Source organism: Buceros rhinoceros, unplaced genomic scaffold (genome assembly GCF_000710305.1).
Source record: "Buceros rhinoceros silvestris isolate BGI_N320 unplaced genomic scaffold, ASM71030v1 scaffold5637, whole genome shotgun sequence".
In the NCBI taxonomy this organism is placed as follows: Eukaryota; Metazoa; Chordata; class Aves; order Bucerotiformes; family Bucerotidae; genus Buceros; species Buceros rhinoceros.
Genome location: NW_010421457.1, coordinates 6,975 through 34,135, shown reverse-complemented (window position 1 = coordinate 34,135; position 27,161 = coordinate 6,975). Strand labels below are relative to the sequence as shown.

Here is a 27,161-nt window from a genome sequence, read left to right as displayed (position 1 = left end):
TTTAGGGAAGAAAAACATACATTTTTACAAGAACTTCAATCCGAGCCAAATTACCCGGAGCTCTCACGATGCCAATATTAAAATTCCAAATACTACAGAGGACAATATTCTAACTCAACAAGCATTACATTTGAGACATGGCAATCTAAACTGGATCCCATTATAGCAGATAAAGGAGAAATTACCATCTAAGTACAAATTAACATTTGCTTATACACAGCTCTGTAGAACTCAGACACTTTTTTGGTTTATAAACCAAATCAAATACAAACCAGCGCAGACACAGCTATTACTTCAACAGAATGAATTTTACATAGCCGAAAGCAAACATGAGCCAGAGTATTTTGGGATGGGGGTGGGTATATTTAAGAAAAAGAATAATAGAAGAAGTGAACAATTGCACTATATAAGGTTATTTTACTAGATACCCCCGAAAAATGTAGTCCCATAATCTAAAAAGAATGCCAGAGTAGTTAAAAAAGCAACCTAATTTAGAAATTGAAACTGAAAAGAGTTATAAGATTTGAATAATGATTGAAAGAAAGGAACATTCACAGTATTTACTGAACATGAAAATACTAGGAATTTGAAAACACTGAAATAATAAGATAGAGGACATGGGGGTGCATGGCCAACAAAATAAGAGTAGTACAAGTAAATTATTTAAAGACTCTTAGGAACAAAAATGTGTGGTTAATTAATAGACAGAAATGGTAGAATTGCCAATCTTAATGCGGAAATGTTGAAAATATTTAGCGTGTTCAGATCTGAACTTATGAACCTGGCTAAGGATGATGTTGTTGAAGAGTTTCATCGTCTGAGAAGTAGGTCACACAGCACCTACTGAACACCCATGTTTCTAAATCAGTATCTCCAGATAACTCACAGTGAGGAGCTCTAGAAGAGCTGGCTGAAGAACACCTTGAATGCTTAGTGTCATTTGTCAGTATAACTCCTAGAACTCCAAGGAAGCCCCAAAACAGTGAGCAGTCCCCATCCCCAGTGTATGCACACATGCTGAAAAAATAACATTGTTTCAGTGTTTGAAAAGGATGAGTAGTTCACTGCTAGCCTGTCAGCTTGACATTGATCTGCATTAAAATAATGCAATAGTTAATGTGGAACATGATTCAGAGTAAAATCATAAGAGAATTAATATCAATCAGCTTGGTGTTATGGAAAAATAGATCCTGGAAAACTAGGTAAGTATCTTGTTAATTGATTATGGGGCTGGTTCATAAAGCTCATGCTGTTCATGCTATGCAGCATTCAGTAAGGCAGCAGTCTTTGTTTTTATTAACAGGCTACAGAAGCAACACTATATAGCTTAATGCTGCCTAGAGAGGTCTTCAGAATGAATTGTAAATGGGGGAACATCAAGTGGCTTTTCTTCCAAGAATTTGCCCTGCTCCTCTACTACATTAACTTACATGAACAACCCAAAAGAAAATACAAAATATCACTGACAAAGTCTGTAGGTTTTGAAAGAATGGAAAATAACTGTTGAGCAGCTGCTGATATGACACGAAGGAGACATGAATCTTTTCGCAATCTGGATAACAGCAAATCATATGTATTTTATAAAAGCCAGAACTAAGTGTATACATTTAGAAACAAAGAATGAAGGCTGTAGTGAAAGGATATAAGACACTGGTGTGACTGATCATGGTGGATAACTAACTGAACACAAGGACTAGCAGAATATTTTGGTCACGGAATAATGCTGTCTTTGGTCATAAAAAAAAAGATACATTGAAATAAAAGATAAAAAAAGATAGATGTCTCCTATTACATACTGTACCATGTTGGTGCCCCCACAAGGATGCTGATAAATAGCAGAGATTTTAGGGGAGCAAGAAGAGACTTATGAAAATACTAGAAAACATATAAAGAGCCTGAAGGAGTTTCACCTGCTTATAATTTACAAAAGAACATGCTAAGAGGTTAAGTTAATGAACAGGTTAAGTCATGATCTGCATGAATATACACGGAACACGGTGGCAAGTAGAACTTCAACCCCTCAAAGTAAAATGCAGCAACATCCTATGCTCAAGATTAAAACTCAACATACTCAATCTAGAAATGAAGTCCACGTTTTAAAAGCTACATTCAAACCTTAAAATTGGCTTATTTTCTGAAATGTATTTTTAGTTCAAACAATAATTAATTCATAGAAGTCTTATGATCTATAGAGAACAATATCCTGTTCTGACCACTATGAATCAGTGAATAATCTCCTAATAAAAGAAAAAATAAATTCCTTCTTTTATTCATAAGCTACTTACTTCTGCATGTTTTCCCATCTTGCTTTAGAACAAATCCATCATGGCATTGGCAAGTATATGAATCATCATTATTAACACAAAGATGTTCGCAGCCATGACTGAGTGATTTGCAGATGTCCTTATCTAGGAATAATTTAGATTTTATTTACTACGGTTTGATGATGAGAACATTTCCAAAAGTTTAAAGACTAAAAGCAGTAAGTTCCTAGTAAATAAAGAATTTATCCTCCTTTTCATCAGGCAAAACCCCCTATAAGAAGACCTACTTCTAACACAGTATGTTTCTTCAGTAGACCTCGTAGTACGAAAAATACAGTAACATAAAATAACTTACTTTTGCATGTTTTCTTATCTTCCCTCAATACAAAATCCTCATAGCACTGGCAAATGTATGAACCATCAGTATTCACACAAACATGCTCACAGCCATGGTCAACAGAATTGCAAACGTCTTTATCTGGAAAAGAAAAACAAGGTTGCAGGTATTTGAAACTAATACCAGCATGGACAGGTTATGAAGGAAATTTTCTATTAAAGATGAGGATACTTACTTCTACATGTTTTTCCATCTTCCCTTAGTGCAAATCCCTCATAGCACTGGCAAATATATGACTCATCAGCATTAACACACACATGTTCACAGCCATGGTCAACTGAACCGCAAATGTCTGTATCTGAGAACAGTTGATGACACTTGGTTAAAGCACATCTACAGTGCATGTATCATGCAGGAAGAAGTAATAGCTTTTATCAGGTCTTCTGATATCATTGGAAGAAATGGACAAAAAATTTAGGCATCAAACACTTCTAACTCTTGATGATACCTGAAAAATTGTGAGTCTTTTCTATTTCCAGTCCTATCAGTTTGGCTATTAAACACTATTTCTGCCCACACAGTCTCTTACATGCTTCTGGCAGGTATAAGAACACTACTCCTATATTATACCAGTAAACTGTTGTTGTATTTGTTAGAACACTTCCACAAATCTACATACTGTAGAAAAAAGCCTATGAGTAATTATCAGAGTACTTCTGCATGTTTTCCCATCTTCTCTCAGCAGAAAACCCTCATGACACTTGCAAACACACGAGTCATCTCCAGTAACACAAATATTCTCACAGCTATGCCTGACTGATTTGCAGATGTCCCACCTTGGGAATAATTGATATAAATATAGGTTTGAATGAAAACATGTTTATAAAATGTAGATATCAAAAGGAGTGTTTTTTCCAGTTAGAAGTGAAAAAACCCTTTCTTCCCTTGCCTTATGCACATGCAAAGAGGTTCAATAGATACCGATCACTCACTTCTGCATGTCTTGCCATCTTCTCTCAATACGAATCCCTCACGACACTTGCAGGTGTAGGAGTTGTCAGCACTAACACAAATATGCTCACAGCCATGGTTGACTGATTTGCAGACATTTTTACCTGGGAAAAATTTAAAAGATAAAAATGTGTTTGTTAAGGGCAAGATGTTCAAAGCCTTACAATTCCCAGGTACTGAAGGTTATCCTTGCTAGCATGCTGGATTCAATCCTGCAAAACATTTATACCACCTGCTGGTTTTATATGTTGTAACAAAAAGGTGCATCTTTGTCCTGCTAATTTTACAACCTTACTATTAAAGAAAATTGCACTCTTCCAGTCTAGAGTTTGTAGAATTTCATGTGTCCCCAGCATGCAGATGAGCGACCCACAGGGATTTCCAAAGGCATCTGAAACACACATCCACATTTCAGGTAAACTTTCTGGTGAGAAATGGATCTTTCTATCATCTTTTTATCTTCAGTAACGGAGCTGCTCAAACCTGAAATAGTTATGATTATTTTTCCTCTGTGCTTAAGCAGTTCAGAAGGTGTTTGACATTTTTCAGTAAAATAGGATTATGGAAGTTCGGTCTATGCAGTATTGAAGGGTAGTGAGAAAAACAAATTGTACAATCCTGCTGTGAAACTCTGGAAAATCTTCAGCTATAAATGGGCAAGCAGATGTTCAGTGGGGTTTTCTGATACAGAATTTAGATGCAATTTATATTTAAAAATAAAATAAAATACTATCTATTAATTAATGTTAGATAAACACCTTGCGTTCACTTTCTTCCCACACTCTTTATTTCCCTCAAAGATTTAGAATAGAATAGAATGTTTCAGTTGGAAGGAACATACAGCAATCATCTAGTCCAACTGCCTCACCACTTCAGGGTTGACCAAAATGTTATTAAGGTCATTATCTAAATGCCTCTTAAACGCTGACAGGCTTCAGGCATCGACCATCTCTCTAAAAAGCCTGTTCCAGTGTTTGATCATCTTCCCAGTAAAGGAAGGCTTCCTAATGTCCAGTCAGAACCTCCCCTGATGCAGCTTTGAACCATTTCCTCCCATCCTATCACTGGATAACAGAGAGAAGAGATCAGCACCTCCCTCTCCACTTCCCTCCTCAGGAAGCTGTAGAGAGCAAGGAGGTCACCCCTCAACCTCCTTTTCTTCTGATTATACAATCCCCAAATCCTTACTTGCTCCTCATAGGACGTTCCTTCCAGCTTTGTTGCCCCCTCTGGACGCGTTCAAGGACCTTCACATCCTTCTTTATTCGTGGGTCCCAGAACTGCACACAGTGCTCAAGGTGAGGCTGCACCAATGCTGGACGCAGTGGCACAGTCACCACTTTTGACCGGCTGGTTACACTGTGTTTGATGCTCCCCAGGATGCAGTTTTCCCTCTTGGCTGCCAGGACACGCTGCTGACTCACGCTGAGCCTGCTGTCGAGCAGCACCCCCAGATCCCTTTCTGCAGGGCTGCTCTTCAGCTGCTCCTCTCCCAGTTTATACTTGTGCCCAGCGTTACTCCATCCCAGGTGCAGAATCCAGCATTTGGACTTGTTAAATCTCATCCCATTAATCATAGCCCAATGCTCCAATCTATCTAGGTCCCTCTGGACTTCTGCATGGACAGAACGCTTGCTTTTAGAGTGTCAGTACTTTTTGAGACAAGCAGAATTTCTCTCTGTATGTACCCAGTAACGAATCAGGGTGGTGCTGTGATACACAAAGTGAGAATAAGGAGCTTTTCATTTCTATGGTAATATCCCGATGACTAATTTTTTTTTGCTGTTTTTTAACAGCAGATGTTGATGAGATCTATGGATATTATTTGGATTACAGTTATGAAATATCTTATGTCTGTGTATCTTTCAGAGACTTATTCATTATTATTCTTTGGTTAGTGATCAAAGCTATAAAAAAGGAGAAAAATTTGCAAGGAATTTTTTCTTGATATCTGCATAGTGTAGCCAAATGTGTAATGCAATTATTCCCTTTTGCAATCATCCTTGTCCCATGCTGGACAAAATGAATTTTCCGTTAATAATATTGTAAGCTTTATGCTATATAAGACTTTAGAAACTTTACATATTTTTGCCTTGATTTGAGAAGAAAATTACAGTTGTCCCATATAAGGAAGTAAGTCAGAATAAAACAGTTTTGGATTCACAACTGTCCAATTTCAGGGCTGTGTTTTAAATGGCAGAGACATTTAGGGCGTGATACAGGTGCGTGAAAGTATGCATCCAGTAACACTTTAGATGCCTTAGCACATCCAAGATATTGACACACTGCTGGCAAATATGACAGAAAAGGGGAAACTTCTGGAATCCTCGAGCATTTAAAATGACAGCATTTAAGTGGACAGCAACATCTGGGCAATCAAATCCTATCTCATACATTTCTTCTATGTGTGTAATAAAAATCTGAGTTGCTGAGTAACTTACGTTTACATGTTTTCCCATCGTTACGAAGCCTGTATCCTTCAAAACACTGACAAGTATAAGATCTGTCGCCATTTACACACAAATGTTCACAGCCATGATAACTCAGAGCACAGTAGTCAATTCCTGGAGGAGCAGATGAAGTTATTTAAAAAATTAGCAAATAATGAATCAATTATTTTTCAACTCTATTATTTGAATGGCACATAAGCAAGTAAATATAAATACACTGAACTCCTTAAACAATAATAGAGTTCCTTATCTGATAATATACATACAGCTTCAATAAAATGTAAGAGGTATACTTCCATTTGGTTGCTTTAGGCAAAGATGAGATATCGTACTTTCCTATGCTTAACATAGCCCAGAGCATGCGTCTCAGTACTTACAAATTGAATTCAAAAAACTGAAAACAAAACACTTTAGCAATGATTTTATATAAGAAGAGTGCCAAAGACATAAAAGCAACTTTGTGAATATTCTTTGTCAAACACTCTCTCTAAATGACCTGATGTGAAGGTGGCAGTCCCCAGAACTCACTTGTGTGCCTAACCCAGCTGCTCTGGCAGCAAGAAAACCTCAGGGGCTTTGGCTTATACTATTCAGACTTTTGCAAAAAATTGCAAGTGACAAATATGGTCCATTTTTCACCTCAAATTTTGAAAGTGTTTCTTCTCTGTAACACAAAGACATAAGATCCCTAGGATCCTGCAGGCAGCACTTGCTACCGTCTATTTGCTACACACAGAGCATCACTCTTTTTTTTTTTTTTTAATTAGTTGTCAGAGTAGAAATGTGTTTACCATTCAGGTGTTCCCACAGCTGTCTTAAGATACTTGTGCCTGTGTATATGACTCAAGAATTATAATTCCCAGATGTTTTCCCATTAGGAGTGGTATATGTTAAACGTTAATCCCTTCCATTCAACTGCTCATTCAGGAAATCCCGAACTGCTGAAACTCTTTTCATGATAGCCTGAGAATGTCCATGAGGTTTCAACAACTCATCTGGAGCTCCGGAATGGGGGAAATCCCTTTCCTAAACATCTATCAGGAGAGGGATATGCTGCCAAGAAGAATTGCTATTCCAAAGGGCTCAGTTTCATTGCACAGAGGGATTCCAGGGGCCTCAGCACTGTTTTAATACTGCTGATAGGTCTCCAAGCACTGCCTACAGGAAAATAACCCAAGAGTACAAAACCCACTTCTTTTCATTGCAAAGAAAAACGTATTTTCCATTTGCAAGTTGATAAAACTCCATAGTTTGGCTGTTCCTAAATTTCCAGTTTAGATAAATTGTTTCTAGTAGACTATACGTGTACACTAGTTCTGCTTTTGCATTACTGTCTGTCCCTTTCAGCAGTGGCAGACAGAAACAAAGTCTATCAAGCTATTGGATGGGGCTAAAAAGGTTACTGTGGAGGCAAAGATAAGGTTAAAGACCAATTGCCTTTGCTGATTTGCCTCACTCCTCCCTGGATCATTTTTGTGACTCAGCATTTGCAGTTTGACTTCTGTTAAAACTGTGTTGCCTGAGTGCAAGAAAAGGAGTAAGCTCTTGAGCTGCTCCAACACTCAACATGCTTGAAAAATAATGCACCTCCAAAACCTGTAGAAAAAGTGGCCAAAACCCTCTCATCAAAGAGTTCCAGGAAAAGTCAACAGGCAAAATGCATTCACATTCCTCTTTTCCTGATCCTTTCTAAATAATACTTTTCCAGTGAAGGAGGCAATTTGGCTGTTTATGAAACTGCAATGATTCTCAATGATCATTAGGTTTATAAAGGGTGGGGAGCTGTCAGGACAACTTTTCTTCACTTACTAAGGGTTCCCATGTGAAATGTGAAGCTCAGTGTGGGACTCTCATTTCTCCCCCTGGCCCAGGTAAGCTGATGCAGTTTGCCTGGGGGACACTGCTGTTAAGATGACCTGTCAGTCAGGCACATTATTTGTTAAGTGACTGAAAACTGTCCTCAACACCTGAGGATGAACAGATCTTCCTAAACATTTCTGAATATGTGAGGATTTACAGTTATCTTGACAAGTATCCTTTAGTCCCTTTTCTGTCTGTTTCTGCTTTCAAATCATTATTAAAGTATTACCAAAATGCAGACTGTAAGAATAAATTGAAAGCGTGTCCTCTTCCCTGCATGAAAACAGAAACCATTCCCAGGTGAGCTGAGATTAAGGAGGTTCTCAGAGGACTTACGTGTGCAAGTTTTTAGGTCCTCATTGATGACAAATCCTTCAGAGCACTGACAGACATAGGAGGTGTCAGTATTTAGGCACAGTTGCTCACAGCCATGATCACTTTCAGCACAGTGGTCCACTCCTATTGATTTGTGTTAACAATTGAAGAAATCACATTGGAGCCTTAGAAACAAACACTGTGACACTGTAGTACATAATGCCTTTCCAGAGCAAGGGAAAAAGATCAGTACATCTTATATTTATGCAGTAACCCCACCTATTTGAGTTACCTGAGTTAATTAACAACACCTAAGAGAAATGAACACATCAGCCTGACTTGGCAGGTAACAAACTTGATGAAGTGCAGATCTCTCTTGCCAAAAATCACAACAAGAAGTCAACATGCAAAGTCGAGTGAAGGGAGAACCTTGAAGTCTCACCTGGTCTTACCTGCAGAATCATGCTTGCTTTCTTTAAAAAGCAAGACTCTCTTTTGTTCACGATAAAATTTACTCAGAGAGAAAGTGAGAATATTAGTAACTCTTCAAATAGAAATTATGGCTTTCAGATTATTTCATAAACAGCAAATTCTTCTTCAAAAGGATGAGATACCCCCAATTTAAACCTACCAACAAGTTCGAGCAGTTAAAGGCTAGTGGGGGAAAGATAGAAATTATGAGTGTCACAGTGTCTTAATACGTTCCTTTTTTTTGATTTTCCTATTCCTATTCCAAGTAAGATAAAATGGAATATTTTTTTAGTCTTGTATGCAACTGGCTGTGTGAAAGATGAAGGGTGGGAGAAGGGAGAGAGCGGTGTGAATTAGGTTTAAAAATTATAGTTCTCACAGAATGGACAGTAAAGCAGAAGGGTGAGATACGTGCACTTGAGGAAGTACTATGTAATCTGCTGACTGTAGTATAGAAAAAGCACATTTTAGGAAAAAAGCTTTATACTCATAATATTTTATTGTGGATTTGTTAATGGCTATTTTTAGTTATATAGGCCCAAATCACTTTAGCTTAACTTAATTAAAAGTAGTGGAGTTCCCTCAGATCCCAACAGTCTCATATCTCTCTGCAAATCATTTAAAGATGTGAACAGGCATGTTTGGTTTACATAAAAAAAGTACTTAATATAAAATTACTTAGTTCTAAATATTGCTGTTTATTTGTTTATTTAACTAAGCAACCAATTTCCAGTAATGGGTCCAGATTTACCATTATACATAGATAGAGATAAGGTTGGTTTGAACAAGTGAAGCGAGGTGTCAGTTTTTACTAGCCTAAAGCAAGTTCCAGCTGAAACATTCTCCTTTTTCCAAGAGTTTACATCATCATGAAGAGGCTTGTGTAATTTCTCAGAGCACACAAAAAATGTGGAAAATAAAATAGCTCTTCACCCCCATCCCCAAGTATTCTCTATGAAAAATGGCAGCTGTCTGTCACTGTCTTTCACAATACAAAGATCCACACTAACTTGAATTTTAATATTTAAATTCTTTGGGTTCTTATGCTCTGTTAACACATGCTTTCAGAGAGTGGAATAATTACAAAGCTGCTAATTACCAGGCTTCAGAAATTAGCCTATCTGTAAATTTGGTCATCATGTTGCTTCATTACACACACAGAAAAAAAAAAAAGTAAGCATGGGAGGGCTCAATATTTTTAAAAACAATGAGTGCCTTGTGATATATTAATTTTTAGATATTCAACTCGCCATAGCCTAGAACCATAATTGTTAAAAAGTTCAGAGCTCTTGCAACACGTCCAAATTCCCTTAAACATGGCTTTATCACAAACAGTTTATTTAAAAATAATTATTCCCTGGCCTATCAACCTTTGATAAATTTCAGTGACTGAGTGTTCCTTTGGAAAAATATGTCATAAGTACATCAGGGGAAAATATTTTTGATGATGTGCAAAATGGCTCTCTGCAATAAAAGTACCTTCTAAGGACTGGGTGATATCAAGTGGGCAATGTTGCTGGGTTTTTCTAGTGCAACAGTGATACTTCATTTAGTAATACTCTTAATAAAAAAGGACATTTCATCAAACAGATCACTGAAAGTGTAAACATACAGAAGGGGGAAGGCTCTATGTATCTCCACGTATCAGCATACATCAGCACCAGGAGTTCTGCTGTTTACACAGCCCATAGCAATGATGTCCAACACTAAGCACTGCCTTTCCATTAGATGCCTTGGCTGAACACTTACTGGAGAAGATGATGCTTTAGTTCTCTGTTGGATCAGGGATCTCACTAAGCATTACTTCACTAGGCCTGGCTCGTGGTGGACTTTACAGTAACATAGGTTTGCATAGCTCAGGAAGAACCCGAAAGGGACCCAGGCGCATTTTTTTATTCTGTTCACACCTCGCCCTACTGCAGTAACTAGTCTCTGCAGTTCATGAGACACTCTTATTTCTGCACGTATTGCCATCACGTTGTTGGGTGTATCCAGGATGACATTTGCACACAAATGATTCTTCCATGTTAACACATTCATGGTCATAGTCATGCCGATCTAAAGCACAGAAGTTTACTTCTGTGGAGAGAAAAATAGTGAAGAAATCAAGCCAGCCATCACTGTTTCTGAAATAAAATGGCTTAGAAAATATGACTTTTTAAAAATAATACTGGATTTTGTGCTTTGGACACCTATTAAAGCTGACTGATAGTGAGCTGAGGATCTCAGAGCGGACTGCAAATACTTGGCTATGCAAGAAGACTTCACTTGGAATTCCATAGACCTGCTCCTGTAGCCATCAGAAGTCATGCACCGTGGTGAAGGAGGAATGCCTGGTGCTAGTCACCACTGACATGTTCTCCCGGAGGAAGAGAAAGAGGGCATATATGCAAATATTCTGCTTTATTTTACAAGCTTATCTAAAATGAGCCTTGTTATAACAAGATTTGGAATACAAACTTAATCCTGGGAACATCACAGCCAAATCCATTTTTGGAAAAATATGCCAAATGGGAATTACCATTTGCCTTTAACGCGTAATTACATTTTTGGCAATAAATATTGTACTCAGTGCTGTTCTTTTGCTCCTATACTCACCAAGGCACATCCAGTCTATGAAAACCTGAATGTATTAAAATAGCCTATAGATAATAAAAACCAGAATAGCATTGATTGCTGTAAAAATGGCACGCTGTAGACAAAGATGTTTTGTGAGAATGCATCTCTAAGAATGAAACAAAATACAGTTCCAAAATCAGACAAATTTTATAACCATCTAGAAATGTAATTATGTTGCTACAGGCAAGCTTATTATTAATAAAATAACAGCAGTACAATTCTCTTCCCAAAAGAACTGAGTCACCAGATCAGGCTAGTCCATTTTGCTGGATATAATCTCCTCAAACTTGAACATCAATAAATTAAAAATCTGCTGTGATTCCAGGCCCTCACTCAAGAAAAGCTGTAGCATGAAAGTCATTGTAAATAGTATGTGTTTGGTTTAGAATCCTGACATTGCTGAGGCTGTTTTTTACAATATTTTTAGGAAACTGTCCTATATGACTTTTTTAAGAGCTATGTTACCTATCAAGCTAACGAAATACATCTGTTGGCCAAACCAACTGGGCAAAGCAAGGTGAATTTTTTTTTTTAAGCTGTATATGTCACCAGAAGATAAGGTCAGAAAATTTCAAAAAACTAACAAACTTCTTGTTTTTGAGCAACTCTGGTTCCTATATTATTCCTTCAGGTTTCTATAAATCTCTTCAGAAAGCGTCTAATATAAAATCCAGTCTACAAAACAGCAAACTATATCTTCCCAGCATGACTGGCTCAGTTAAAATTCAAGTTTATAAAGAAACATTTGTTTCAACCTTAATTACAGAGAAAACTTTCTTCCTTTCAGAAGGGAAACCATTCACAGCAGGTTTAAGAAATAAAAGCAGATGAACTTTATTATGTCCAAAGGATTACTCACTTTTGCATGTTTTCTTATCTGGATTAAGTCTAAACCCTTCTTGGCATTGACAAAAATAGGAATCATCTGTATTAACACATTTTTGTTCACAGCCATGGTCCTGAAGAGCACAATAGTCTGGTCCTAAATGGGAAAAAAATTGTGTCAGTTCCTCAGAAATAAGCTAGGTAAAAAACCACTTACTTTGTTTTCTTTTCTTTAGGGTTTTTTTTTTCCCTGGGCACCACTCTGACTTCTTACCATATTGTTTTAAACTATGAAAAGAAAGTCTTCCTTTTCCCACATATCTGCTATACTGTTCTGTTCTTGCATCTAATGCAATTGAGCCTTTATATGTGATTAAAGCCCTTAGCAGTAATAAACCACCTATTTTTTCAGGACAAACAAAGTGGAATGTGACTTTCTAAGAAAACCTGAGAGAATTATTTTATCATCTAGGAACTCCATTTCATACATTTATAGAACACTTCCTTTACCAAAGCTTTTTATGACAGCATACACACATACGCATATACATAACAAAGGAATATTTTACCTGTTTACTAAAAAAGTAATTATAAAATATGGTTTGTTCAAGAGTGCACTGAATAAACAGAAACCATAAAGCCACGTGTGTGCACCAGAGGAATACAGCTGTATGCTTCTGGATCTACTCAGTGCTGTGTTGCATATACCTGCTCAAATCCTTGCTAACTCAAGTGCAGAAGAGAGACTTTTCCTGGGTAACTGATTCTGAAGATGACCACAAAATTTGAAAAATATCTATTATTATCTTTGTTAGAACCTTGAGGCTATTATGTTGGAAATACTAAAAACACATTTCACAGGGCTTCATTAACACAGTCCAGATTAATGATGGTAACAGAAGGCTTCTACTAGCTACAGCTCATGAGAACCACTGACAAGTCAAACAAGGGCCTTCCCTGAAGAACAACAGCTGAGGCTCGGCACCGCTAAGAACAAGCAGGAATTACCATCCATCCTCTTGAGGGGAGCAGCAAGAGTGGCACAGGTCTCTCCTCAATAGTTAACTGAGTAGCTAGGAATGTCCTCTGCCTGCCTCACTAATAATCCAAATCGGCTGCTCTCTTCCAGCCACACATAGAGTACTCTGCTGGTGTTGGTAGGGTTGCCCTCATGGGCCATGTTCTTTGCACTTCCTTCTGAGAAGTTTGGAGTCATTCCCAGAGAACACATTTGTCAGATATGCATGACCATACTGATAACATTTACATTTTAAAGCTTTTCTTTGGAGCCATGAGCATGAAAGCTTACTTTAGAATTTTTAAAAGAAAGCCTGGATTATGAGATAAATCATGAGATCTCAGGACCCGGTGTCCCAGGCCCAGGACTGCTTGCTGATGCAGATCTGATCTGGCATGAGTGTGAGTCTTGGCTAGTTGGTGATCATCCCCGAGGTTCAGTATGTAAGCCAAATTTGTAGAAATTTATATAAAAGGTTCTAAGCTTACAAACATTTTAAACCCAGTGATCTAAGTTTGTTTCTTCATGTTGTTCATGCTGCCTCAAAGAGAGTGTAATTCATAACATATGGGAGCTAGGGGACACTTGCTCTGAAGAGCTCTCATGTTGTCTTGACTTTCACAGCATTAAGAGCTAAATAGTTCTTTCATTTGCAGTTTGCTTTATTAGCAAGTCTCAGAAAATATCAAGTGTAAGAAAAACAGCTTAGTAAGTTTTACTTATGCTTAGATTCAGGACATGAATCTTGAAAGAGAATGATTTGACATATTATTTGCTCATTCCTCCCTGACTACTCCTTCTGAATCAATCTCTATGATCTACCAGTCACAATATGGATGTGCGGATGACACTAATGTCCAGTCACACATTGGTGATTTTTCCCCAATTACAACCCGGTGGAATTTTCTCTCTTAAACAAATTTAAAGTACTCACATGGCAGAGATGCACAGAGGTGTGAGAAGCCTTGTCTGTGGTGGCTGTCTCTTGGCTTGGGAGCTGCATGCAATGTCAGGCTCTCACCCTGTGTTCTGGATGTGCCTGTGCCTGGCCTGGCATTTTGCTGATCCTGACCTGCTGACTGGCTGACTTGATTTCTGAATTTACCTTAGTCCTCTCTTGACACTATGGACTTGTCAGGTGATCACTGGACTGTTGGCTGAGGCAGGTTACTGTCATAGACCTGTTTTATTATTCTTCTTTGGGTACTGTGGGACCAAAAGCCTTATCACAGAGTTTACTGACCCTGCTTACCTTGTAGCCATCCTTGGCTCTCAGCTTGCACTCTCTTGTGGAGCAGTGTACTTCTGTGTTACAGGTTAAAGATCTCCTCCAGTCCACTGAGATCTAACATGAAACCACAGATGTGCCTGCTGAGAGTTTCTGGTCAAGATCAGAGGAGAAATGACACTACGAATGTGGTGGTGAAGTCTGTTACCCCATCTGACCAAAAGGATAAGGCTTTCTACAAACAGCAGAAGTCTCCAACTCACAGGCTTTTGTTCACACAGGAAATTTCAACCAGATAAACACCTACTGGCAGAATAAGACATTATCATGCAGGCAACTCAAGTTTCTGCATAGGCTTGGTCTCTAACACGGATTTTTGAGGTGTGACCATGAGTTGACTGAGTTCACAATCCAGAAGGCTGGGAGGGGAAAGAGGAGAATTCGGACTCCATACAAATCTTACAAGCTCAGATTTCAGCTTATTCAGGGAATTCCTACAAAAAATCCTCTCGGAAAGAGCTAAGAAGACAAAAGATGCCCAGGAGAGCTAGAGAATTTTTAAAGAAAACTTGCTAATAGCTCAGGAACAAATGATCCCATTGTACTGGAAAATCTGCTTAGAAGATCAACCAGCTTCTTAGAGAACTAATACAAAAATAGGGAAAATAGTAGAGGGAGAAAGAAGGACCAGAAAAAAAAGAGAAGAATAAAAGCATTGCTTAGAGACTTTGGGACAAAAACAAAGCCCAGCTGGACCTATTACTACTGAGATATGTTAAGGATAATAGGAAGGGAGTCTACAATTATGCTGGTAGCAGAAAGAAAGCAATGTAAAATGTGGATTTTTTGGCTGGGGGAACAACCTTGTGATGAATAATATGGAAAATGCTGAAAAGAATAATGCCTTTTTTATTTCTGGTTTTCACAGACAAAGCCTGCTCCCAGATTTCCATGTGTACCCACACAGTTTAGGAAGGAGAGAGGCTAGCAACATTGTTTAGAGAAACAGGATATAAACTGTCCCATGGGATGACTGGTATTTGCCCGTGGGTGCTGAAAGATCTAGGTGATGTGACACCACTATCATATATGAAAATTCACAGGGAACTTGAGAGGTCCCTGGTAACTAAAAAATACTAATGTAACACTCGTCTTTAAAAAAAAACAGGCAAGAAGAAAGACCCAGGGAACTACAGACCAATCCACATCATTTCAGTCACAGGATCATGGGCACATTCTCTCAGAATCAATTTCCAAATATGTGAAGGACAAGATGATTATTTGGAATAGTCAACACGGACTTACCAAGGGCAAACCATGCCTGGCAAACCCATTCACCTTCAATGATGAAATGATTGCATTTGTGGACAAGGGAAGATTGGTGAATGTAATACACCTTGGCACTAGTAAAGTTCTTGATGCTGCCTCCCACAGCATTCTCATTTGGAAGCTCAGGAAGCATAGGCTGGAAGGAAGAACTCTTAGATGGAGTGAAAATTTGCCAGGCCACCAGTCTCAAAGGATAGTGATCAATGGCTTCATGTCTGGCTGGTTGCTGATAATAACCAGCGTATCACAGGGGACAGTACTGGGGGTCACATTGCTCATCATCATCATCAGTGACATAGATGATGACACAAAGCAGACCCTAAATCTGTGGATCACACTAAATTAGGGACAGTGACTGAAAGCTAATAGTAGAACTTCGATACAGAGGAACCTCAATAAACTTGATGATTGGACCAGAAAGTGTCTTATGACAGTTCAGCAAGAAGAAATGCAAATTTCTACACCTGGATTGGACAGGTTTGTACAGACTGGGAAGTGCTGTCAGAGAGGAGCATGGTCCAGCTGTTCCCTAAGGGAAGGAAAGCCAGGAGCCAAGGGTGATAATACAGCTCAGCAGGGTAGGGGTCTTGTCAGACAGACACTGCCCTGCAGTAACTAAGCAAGGTGAGCAGGGTAGGCCTGGAAATGATAAGCCAGGTTTAACCAGAAAGTCCAGATCATCAGACAAGCACATGCTGCTGAGGCAGGTATGAGGTAAAGCCAGGAAGCCAGTTGGCATGTCAGGATGAGGTGTGGCCACTCTTAGTGAGGGCAGCCAGGATCTGACATAGCCTAGTCATCACTGGGCAGGTCCACAGTGGCAGGGCAAGGCCACGGTCAAGCTGGAAAGTCAATCTGCAGGTCAGGTTCTGGATTAAGAATTGCCACATCCAGCTGGATACTGCACTTGACATGCTTTGTCCAGTTCTGGAACAATGTCTTCCCTTCTCCCCAATTTAAAGCAAATAGGGGCCAACAAAGACCTACTTCTGGGACATAAGTAGGTCATTTGTGCAGAGAACATGAGGAATCTGGTCTTACTGAGTTTGGTGAAAAGGAAGGCGTCTAACTGCAGCCTACAATAACTTCTTCTAGCTCATTACAAAAGTGATGGAGCTAAACTCTTCTTATTAGTGTTAGATGATGTAACAAGGAACAATGGTCACCACCTGTGGCTTGGGTGATTCATATTGGACATGCAGAAAATGTTTTTCTCTAGAGGGATAGTGCAGCAGTGGAACAGGTTGTCCAGAGAGATTGTGGACTCTGGACATTGAAGCTTTCCGAAACTCAACTAGACAAAACCATAGCTGATTCAATCCACACTTTGTGGCAGTTCCACTTTGAACAGGAGGCTAGAGCAGATGACTTCCAGAGATCCTGCCCAACCAGCCTTTGAAAGCTTTCATGTTTCCAACATAAAGACAGCAGCACATGCTCACACTAATGGTCTATATAGCCCAGTGTTCTGCCTCAAGCAATAGACACCAAAGTCAGAGGGTAGAGACAGGACAAGCCTGAAATACTACTTTGCCAGAACACTCTCTCAGCTTCTAGCATTCTGTGGATCAGCAGTTTAAACAGGTTAAAATAATTCATAAAGTCAGACCAAAAGCTAAAACCCACTCAAGACATATAACATGTTTACGCAATTTTAAGTTCTTCATTCAGTTCAAACTGGGGGAAAAAACAATGCTTAAAATCCACTTTCTTAAACTGAAGAAATCAAAAAAATTTGTGTTTGGGGAGTGGAAAGCACACTATAGTAAAATTTTTAAAATGTATGTATGTGGAAGTCTAAGAAAATTTAGCCAGCCCTTAGCTGACAGACTTGACAAACGGGTGCGTTCATACAATCTACAGGCAACGAGAACCAGAACAAACTGTACTCTGGCCCTTGGAGAGGCAGGAAATTCATACCCCCTGACTTTGACCATCTAAAAATTAGGTGTCTAGTCTGGCAGGTCATCCAGGCTCTCTGCATACTCAGTGGAAATACAGGCATTTATACAAATGTGTGTCAGAGTTGTAAGCAATCACCTTCTAGAAGTGTGTGTCTCCTTTCCTTGATCATAAGGTCAGATATACAGCTCCTGGATTAGATGCTTTCTTTCTAAATGTTAAATTTAAGTGAAATACATACCAAGCATAATACACAATACAAACTATAGGTTAACATAGTCTCTCATCATAAAGTCTGAAGGGCCCACAATGCTCTAAAAAGCACAGAAATGCAATGCTATATTGATGTATTTTTTGAGAAAGAATGTTTGAACACATTATTCAATAATATGGGCTAAATTCACCACTGCCATCAGCAGTTTCACTCACCTAAAACTAAAGAAAACTAACGGCGTTTGCTTACAGACACAATAGAAACATTTCTCTATCAAGGCCCGTATTTATGAAGACAGGTAACTAGGGAAGGGACATTAAGGTTTTCCTTTCACGTTTCCTGAAAGTGAGTTACAACTTTCAACACTGTAGAGGTTTTAGCTTCTTTTCCCAATTATGAGAAGCCTTGGCAAGAGCAATTTCTGGTCTGTCAGTTCCCTCTGCTTTATGCACACTCCTAACTGGAATTTTTGGAGTTTTTAGCCTGGTATCAATCAAACTGACAAACAACAATCATGGAAAGCCATGAAGATACTGTAACCTGATGGAAAACACAGTAGAAGATACTGACATTGGCACACTATCAAAGAATTCACTCTTGAGAAAAATCTATGGGAAAATTTAAGGCTGCAGTGTTTCCTCTGATTAACTACTCTAATTTTAGCTTCTTACAAACCAAGCTGATTATATGTTGTCTTGTATAGACTTGTTTCTTTACCCAGCTAGGGAGACGATATTCTAACAGAAAAATCTGCATAATTAGAGACTATGCAAGACAAAGCTTTGGGCTTTTACTGTTGAATAGGAGCCTGGTTTCATGTTAAAAGCTTCCTGTTCATAGGAGTGACCCCCACCCTCAGCCCCTGTCTCCAAAGCCAAACTAACCCCCAAAACAACTTGCACTGCTCTCAAGACATTTGGTTTCCAGGGCACTCCCAACATTTTTCTATACTTGATGCATTATTCAGCGTTCCCAGGACTAGTGGGAGTATTACTGCTGAGGACTGGAAGACAGAAGTACAAACTGTTCATAATTAAACCTTATCACAACTTACTTCTGCAAGTTCTTTCGTCTGGATTTAAAATGAACCCTGGGTGGCATCTACAGTAATAGGAGTCCTCAGTGTTAACACATTCATGTTGGCAACCTTGGTTATCCAAAGCACAGTAGTCTACAACTGAAAAAGAGCAAGATCAACATGTACAATTAGTAAAACAAAATTAGAACTATTATGCCTAGATATTATGGTACTAGTTATATGCAATAGATACATAAAAAAAGGAAAAGCTGCCATAATTTCTGTCCTGAAGAGCCTTTCTGCAAAAAGTACTGCACTTTCAATACCAGTTGGTAAATCAGATTTGATATGGGTCCTGAATCATTTATCCTACCGTTTGAACATTTACCAACTGTTGGATTGTCAGGAGCCTTCTCAGCACGTTTTCTCAGATCTGGAAACCATGTCTCAGTCAGTAACATCATGTCCAGATGTTTATGCTGTAGACCAGGGTGTAGCAAAGTTTTATTTAGCTTTGTCTTCTATCTCTTCAGTTCCAGACCTGGAATTGCTCTACTTTTCCTTAGTTCCTTCTCAGCTCTATTAGTTCTCAAGAACTGTTCCCATAGCCTGAGTATATAGGAGACCCACGGCAATACCTTCTACACCAAGTACTGTCACAGGACATTCCCTCTAATGTGCTGCAGATGCATCCTGTACAAAGCAGCTGCAGCTACGAAGCTTGAGAGCTTCAGGCTGATACCACTGCTATTTTGTTTATATAATGCCTTTTCTATGAGAGAAACAAAACATCACAGCCAGGTCCCGTCACTTACTTCATAAGTCCAGTCATTTATTACACAAAACCTTATTTACAAGATTGATTGCCAAAGGATAATAAGGTAATACTTTAGGGTTTACTCAGTCAAGCCAATTCAAAAGTGCTAAAGAAGTTAAATGATTTTTTTTTTAATTTCTTTTCAGGTTAAGCTGTTTCTTCACAAAGAAAGTCTTAGAAAGAATTAAAGATAAGTCACAAAGCAGGTGTTCTGTCCCCAAAGAGCTGCCAGGCCTGCATTAGGCAAGTTTACCTGATTCTTCCTGCAGAAGACAGTAATGTGCTCAGCTTCACACAGACATTTAATGAGACAAGTTTCCCTTCTTTGCCAGCTGAGTAAATTTTTTCATTACTTTGTACAGCCAAGCCTCCCAAATTGTTTTAAGAGGCAGTAATTTGTTTTAATGAAATCAGTTCTTTTTTCCATAGTTCTGCCTTTGCAAATCATGCATATACTCATGTGTCCTAAGATTTTTAGTCAAGGTTATCTCGTCAGGAAATTGGATAATAGATTTAGTTACTTTGAAAGAGCTTCTTGTAACCCTTCAGAATATTTGTGTTTAATCAAGTCAAATTAGATTACTTACTGGCTACTATGTGAGACCGTTTTCTTGGCAAGCGCATTCCTGTTTCCAGCCTGAATAGCTTCATATAAAAACATATTTACTGAATATATATTTCAATGATATAATGTGTCATACAGTTTGTCAGCTTTCCTCTTAAATTACTTCTAACCACATGCACATTTTCAAGTGTTTTTATTAAAGACACATTAAAAAATAAGTAGGCCAAAGACATATGATCTTTTTCTATCTAACATCATATCTGGAAAAAAAACCCATATGGATCACTCCTCTGCATTTAAACCTGTCCTGGTTTGAGTTAGAACAGAACTGATTCTGTTAGAACAGAACTCATTCTGTTCAGTGATTTTACTTTCCAGCTCGGTCTCTTCTAAGTAACGGCACTTTCTGAAGTTAATAGCACATGTTTGCAGTCAGTGTCTGCTCCCAGCAGTGATAACACTTGATGTTCACAGTCACTGCCAGGGACTGGTGTGCAGAAAGGCTCTGGCTTAGACTCGCTCCTGTGCAGACCAAGGTCACTGCTCAATCCTGTGCCACAGTGGGGGTGCAGTAAGGTAGAGGCTGCACCTGTGGGGAGGAGCGGACAGGACAGGTGACCCTACACTGACCAACAAGGTGTTCCAGCCCACAGATGACATCCTTGGTATAAAGGTGAGGGTCTTGCCCTCTCTGGCTCTCTTCTCATCTTCAATGGCTGACATCCGAGGAGGACTCTGTCTGTTTCTGCCTTTGATCTCAGGCCATGCATCCCTGAATACAGTTCCAGAATCCAGCTCTGGTTCCCGTCTGCGGCTGAGCCCAGCCTGGGCTTCCCCAGCATCAGTGGTGACGGTGACATAGTTGCCATTAGGGGGGCTGGGTTTGGTATTGGTATTGTATATATTTGTATATATTTCATTTTATTGTTATTATTCTCATTAAAGCAGATTTAGTTTTCTTTTCCAATCCATAGGACTACCTCCCTTGCTCCTTTTCCCCTTCCCCTCTTTGGGAAAGGAGGAGTAAGGGGGAAGAAGTTAATAGCGAGTGACTGTCATTCGTCTGGAGCCAGCCCAGTCTAACCCTTGACAAAACTGTAAAAAAATTCATTTCTACCACAATACCTGCAACTGCCCAACTAATGACTATAAAGTTGAGAATAGAATAGAGTAGGATAGTTCCGGTTTTAAGGGACGTAAAATAATAATGTAGTCCAACTGCTTCACCACTTCAGGGTTGACCAAAAGTTAAAGCATGTTATTAAGGTCATTGTCCAAATGCCTCTTAAACACTGATAGGTTTCAGGCATCAGTGACCTCTCCAGGAAGCATGTTACACTGTTTGACCACCCTCTCAGTAAAGAAAGGCTTCCTAATGTCCAGTCACAGAATCATTTTGGTCAGAAGAGGCCTTCAAGATCAAGTCCAACCACTAACCCAGCACTGCCATGTCACCACTAAGCCATGTTCCTCAGCACCACATCTGTATGTCTTTTAAATACCTCCAGAGACAGGGACTTCACCACCTCCCTGGGCAGCCTGTTCCAATGCCTGAGAACCCTTTCAGTGAAAAAATTTTTCCTAATATCCAACCTAAACCTCCACTGCCACAACTTGAGGCCATTTCCTCTTGTCCTGTCACTTGTTACTTGGGAGAACAGACTGACGCCCACCTCGCTACAACCTCCATTCAGGGAATTGTGAGAGAGAGTGAGAAGGTCTCCCCTCAGCCTCCTATTCTCCAGACTGAACAGTTCCCTCAGCTGGTCCTCACAAGACTTGTGCTCTAGACCCTTCACCAGCTTTGTTGCCCTTCTTTGGACACACACCAGTATCTCAGTGTCCTTCTGGTAGTGAGGGGCCCAAAACTAGACACAGTGTTCAAGGTGCAGCCACATCAGTGCCGAGTACAGGAGGACAATCACATTCTTGCTCCTGCTGGCCACACTATTTCTGATACAAGCCAGGATGCTGGTGATCTTCTTGGCCACCCAGGCATGCTGCTGGGTCATATTCAGCCGGCTATGAACAAACACCCCAGGTCTTTTTCCACCAGGCAGCTTTCTAGCCACTCTTTCACAAGCCTGTAGCGTTGCAGGGGGTTGTTGTGATCCAAGCGCAGTACCCGGCACTTGGCCTTGTTGACCTTTACACAACTGGCCGCAGCCCATCCATCCAGCCTGTCCAGATCCCTCTGTAAAGCCTGTCTACCCCCACGCAGGTTGACACATCTGCCTAACTTGGTGTCATCTACAAACTTATCGAACTCGATTCCCTCAATCAGATCACTGATAAAGGATGAATTAATGACCTTTTAAGTGAGCAGGCAATCAATTCAGTTGTAATCTCCCTATGTTTGTTCCACCTTGTTTTTCTTGTTTGGGATTAGCTGGTAAGTGATGAGAGCCATCTTTTACTTCGAGTTACCAGTTCTACACTGCAGGCGCTTACATTGCCCTTTCTGAATTGTGGACAGCATGGGTCATCTTTCTCTTGTATTGTTATTTTACTGCTATGATGTTTATATAGATTATTCAGGATTAGGAAAATAAAGTAAGTTAAGGAGCAGGATAGAAGAAAAGGGTAGGAAGGAAAGGAGACAGAATAAGCAAAGGCATAAGGAGCATGAAAAAGAGTGTGGGAGAAGAGTTGAGCAGACTCATGGAAGATTCACAAGAACCTAGAAAGCAGGCAAAAAAATCTAGCGGTGCCAGGACTGCACAGAGGTGCCAGCAGTCAAACCACTGCCTGGAGAAAAGATCTCAAACCCAACAGCTGCAGCAATACAGAGACAGTCTGGCACCAGTGCCAGGAAAGAGAAGACAGTGTGTCCAGCAACACCAAGAAGGTGGAGAGAATAAGTGTCCAGCAGCATGATGGAGAAAGAATGGCTCATTACCACCAAACTTTAACTTAGACAGGATTTTGTTCATGTGAAAGGAGGGCAGTTAACTTGAAAAGCTGTTTAAAAAGGCAAAGTGATAGTCCTCTGCCATCCATACTTATCACTGAGCAGACAGTTTCAAATATCGTTTAGTCTATGAATTTGTCCATAAACTGTGTGTTGCAAACACTCAGTGGCTGGCCATTCAGTGGTCACTTTGAATGGATATGTTGTGAGCTGCTGGTTGTGAGATTTTGTTTAATTATCACCATTCAGGTGACTGGCTGACACATGTAAATAAAGCAATTAGTATTGTCTTTGATCCTTAACAGAGAAATTGCCCCATCAGAAAGGAGGAAGAGAACTTAATAAACGTGCCTGTGAAATGAGTTTTCTGCACTTTCTCATTTAGTACTGCTGGAATTAAAAGTTTAGAAGTCTTCTGTGTCTTGGAGAGAAAACTTTGGCTTTTGGAGAGAACCACGATGTGTACGTCCTACTGAAATTCTCTCTTCATTCTCTGGATGAGGAAGAGAGAGTAATCTTAACAAAGTCACTGCTTTTTGCAAAACTATTATTGTACTCAGTCGTCTCTGGTATATGTGTACATCAAGGTCTGTCTTCTGATCCTGCTCATTTGATAATCAATACTTCACAGAAAGGAATGGTTAACTAGCTTAAGAGTAATGAAAACTGAGTTATCACAACTGATTCAGTATTATACATAGTTTCCTTTACAAGATTTTCCAGCAAGGATGATTATTCTTTGGTGATCACATCTGCAGAAGCTGTACATTCTTGGTAGTAGCATATTCCTTAAAAATCTCAAATTGCTAAAAGTCAAATTCTGGGGACTGACAGCAAATAGAATTTGCAGACAAATTAGCATCAGAACTGCAGATTATCCAGAGAATCTTTTCCTGTTCAGGGAGTGTAGAGAGACTAAGTTCTACACAGGTAAAACATAATTAATATACATTGAACTATTCACATGCATCAGTAAGAAATGAAAATGTTGAATGATCAAATAAATGCAAAGAAATTGAAATACAGTAGTGCTAATAATGTACTTTTAAATCACAATTAATACTGCTCATTATTGCAGGGGTATGAATAGCATGAGTTCATTTTTTTTGCTAAACTAGGTATAAATTAATAGAAATCAAGTGGAGTGGAAAGACAGCTACAGAATGCAACATACCGTAGTGAAACCATGCTCTAACTGAATTGTCGTGGAGGCACCCACGAAACAGACAGCAGCAGCTATCTGAAAAATGTGGATTTAGTGCAAACAAATTTGCCTGGTACTCTGACTGTACAGGTTCAGTTGTCAGTTGGGAATTATTACTGCAAAACAAATTTATGAACACTAAGGAGTCTATTCTAAGGAAGAATGACCCAAAATGTGCACAGCTCACTGATATAAAGGGAGAATCTCTCACCTAGTGACAGATACCAAGGGGGTCGCTTAGCAACGCCAGGGTAAGGATCACTCAATCCCAGGGAGTTACACTTGGATGGTGTCCTGACTCGAGGCGGGTGGTCCTGGGAAGTGTCCTCGGCCGGCATCCTGACTCGAGGGGAGAGTCTCCTACTGCACAACCTGTTGCTCTGAGGAGAATCAACTCAAAAGCGGTTCTCCGGCAGGGCTCCATTTATACCCTGGTCAAGTGTTTGCTGTGGTCACTTTCAGGAAACCCAGGCAGGATGCAGCTAAGGGAACCTAGACTCCAAGGCACCAATATCCCCAGAGGGTCTGCTGCAGGGCCTGTCTGTAGTGCAAGCTTCGTGGACGAGGTCAGGGGGGATTGCACTGCCACAATAATTTTGAAAAAATAAAATTGAAAACAAAATAAAAATTGAAAATAATTGAGAATATGAAAGCTTCAAGTCAAATCATCAATAGAACTTATAATAGGCCTGTATCTCTCCATTCAGAAGAGAGCCAGTGAGGAGGCAGGAAAAAAATGTTAAAGATGTATCACACCTCCAAACAGGACTCTTCAGACTTTACAAAGAAATTGTTAACTGGCAAAAAACAAGTGCCACTGTAAGAATCCCTGTGATGCTATAGCAGCTACCTTCCCAGTAAGAGTATCTTGGGCAGTAGAGGACCTCTCAACTTAATGAAAACAGTAACAACAGCTGATGAATAGCTAAACATGACTACTTCAGATTAGAATACATGGTAGGAAAGGATTGGGGGTTAAATACCTACCAATAGAAGTCACAGATTTTTTTACTCAGGATATAGTCAAATCAATAGCAGAGAAATACATCTAATTTATCTAATACGGGTAAAGGTCATGACAACTAGCTAAGGTTATTGAATGAACTTCTGTGGAGTGTTAGAGGTAGAAATGTGGGCTAGAATATCTAACGCACCTTCTTGCCCAAATATCCATTATTAGTTGCATTGTCAAAACAATTCAGCTTTAGAAAGCAGGTTCTCAAAATGGCGTTATTAGGGACCAAATTATGCTGAGGATAAACTGTGTTGAGAAGTTTGAACTCTCTTATACTGAGATCATGAAGCTACAAGTAACGGAAGCACTTCTGAAGAGTAAGCGCAGAGTGAGTGTTCTACAAAACCGCGTATGTTATCCTAGGCCTAAAAAACCTCAAAACCTCATTTGTGTGTCCCATGTGAAACTACGAGCACAAAGCTCAGTTCCATAAACTGTCATCTATTTTGCATTTCAAAACAGGATTATCCTGCAAGGTAATAGCTCTGTGAAGGTAATAAGAGCCAGATTATGTTATGTTAAGAGTTGTTTAAAATGGCAAGAAAGAGTAAGCTGTTGGACAAAAGCACTGTGGTGGCCTGTGGCGGATTTAGAGCCAAGAATTCACTTGGATTCACTTCCATGGGATTTCAGCATGTGTTTGAAATTAAGCATGCATTTAAGTGCTCGTCTGAAGAGAATACCTAACAAATAAGGTGATTTTTTTTCAAGGACTCACTAGGGGTTTTTTGTGGTGGATACCAGAAGTCAATATTTTCCCAAAATGTAGCATGGAATGAAAAGTTTAAAAGATGGCTAATAGGCTAGTGAAAAAGATTATCCTGAAAGTATTTACGTGTATAAACAGGGAAGAAGAGTGAGATACTTACATGGTAATAGAGGGGGAAGTATGTTTTGTGCTAAAAAGTTATTATATTGTATTTCCACACTCACTCTTTCAAGTTGTAATTCTTCGAGCTGATGTTTGCATCTTTTCTGCCCATAGCAAAAATTCAAGGCACATGCGAGTGGGTTCTTTAGGGGGACTAAACTTTCCTTAAAGTCATCTACGCAAAAAGAGTTTGACATCTCTCCCGGCATGACCATAAAACCAAGTGAGAAATGGCGAGAAATGGCAAGAAATTGTCCTCTTTCAAGTTTTTCTATGTCTAACTTCTTTCTGAAGATGAGCTACTGAGTTTGTCTGGCTTCGTTTGTTTCTTTTCTAATGGTCACATATATTATGCCAGTACATTGCAGGCCACCTACATGGATCTAGAATAAAACATCTGGTGTTCTGTTTCAAAACAACAATGTTACTTTCTCTGTGAAATTTGGAACAACTTTCCCAAGTCATCATTCATTATCAGTAAAAGCCTACAAACATGCCAATATGTATTCTTTGTTACCTACTATTCATATGAGAGAAGAGAGCTGGATCATTGTCTGGATATTTATTTACATTGAATTTCCCTTTGGTTTGTGTCAAGAGATAACTGCGAATTGCTAAACTCATACTCACCAACACAATTCTTCCCATTGGCATCAAGCTCATACCCTTCATAACACTGACAGACGTAAGACCCAGGTGTGTTCACACAAATCTGCTGACAGGCATGTTTCTCCACAGAACAAAGATCTTGAGCTACAAAACATAATTTCATGAATATGAAATTCTTTGACCTTCGATAATGCACAGGTAGACTGTAAATCAAAAATATATTTCAGGAAGCTGTGAACAGCTCTTTAGAGATGAGCTCATTTTTAACACAGATCATGCCAATATTGTGTCAGTGAAAGTCTTACCCC

The 27,161-nt window shown here is 39.3% G+C and overlaps 1 protein-coding gene across 1 annotated transcript in view; it reads right to left on the bottom strand.

Moving 5' to 3' along the window:
* The window catches only part of LOC104496533 (matrilin-2-like), a gene marked incomplete at its 5' end in the record, with an annotated part of 45,312 nt that overhangs the window by 13,847 nt on the left and 4,304 nt on the right, over nt 1-27,161 (bottom strand). Inside the window, 9 exons of the mRNA XM_010139665.1 lie at nt 2,286-2,408; nt 2,620-2,742; nt 3,594-3,716; nt 6,054-6,176; nt 8,259-8,378; nt 10,659-10,787; nt 12,187-12,309; nt 18,898-19,020; nt 26,875-26,997. Of these exons, the coding sequence (XP_010137967.1) occupies nt 2,286-2,408; nt 2,620-2,742; nt 3,594-3,716; nt 6,054-6,176; nt 8,259-8,378; nt 10,659-10,787; nt 12,187-12,309; nt 18,898-19,020; nt 26,875-26,997 (1,110 nt within the window). The remainder of the gene's footprint in view (nt 1-2,285; nt 2,409-2,619; nt 2,743-3,593; nt 3,717-6,053; nt 6,177-8,258; nt 8,379-10,658; nt 10,788-12,186; nt 12,310-18,897; nt 19,021-26,874; nt 26,998-27,161) is intronic.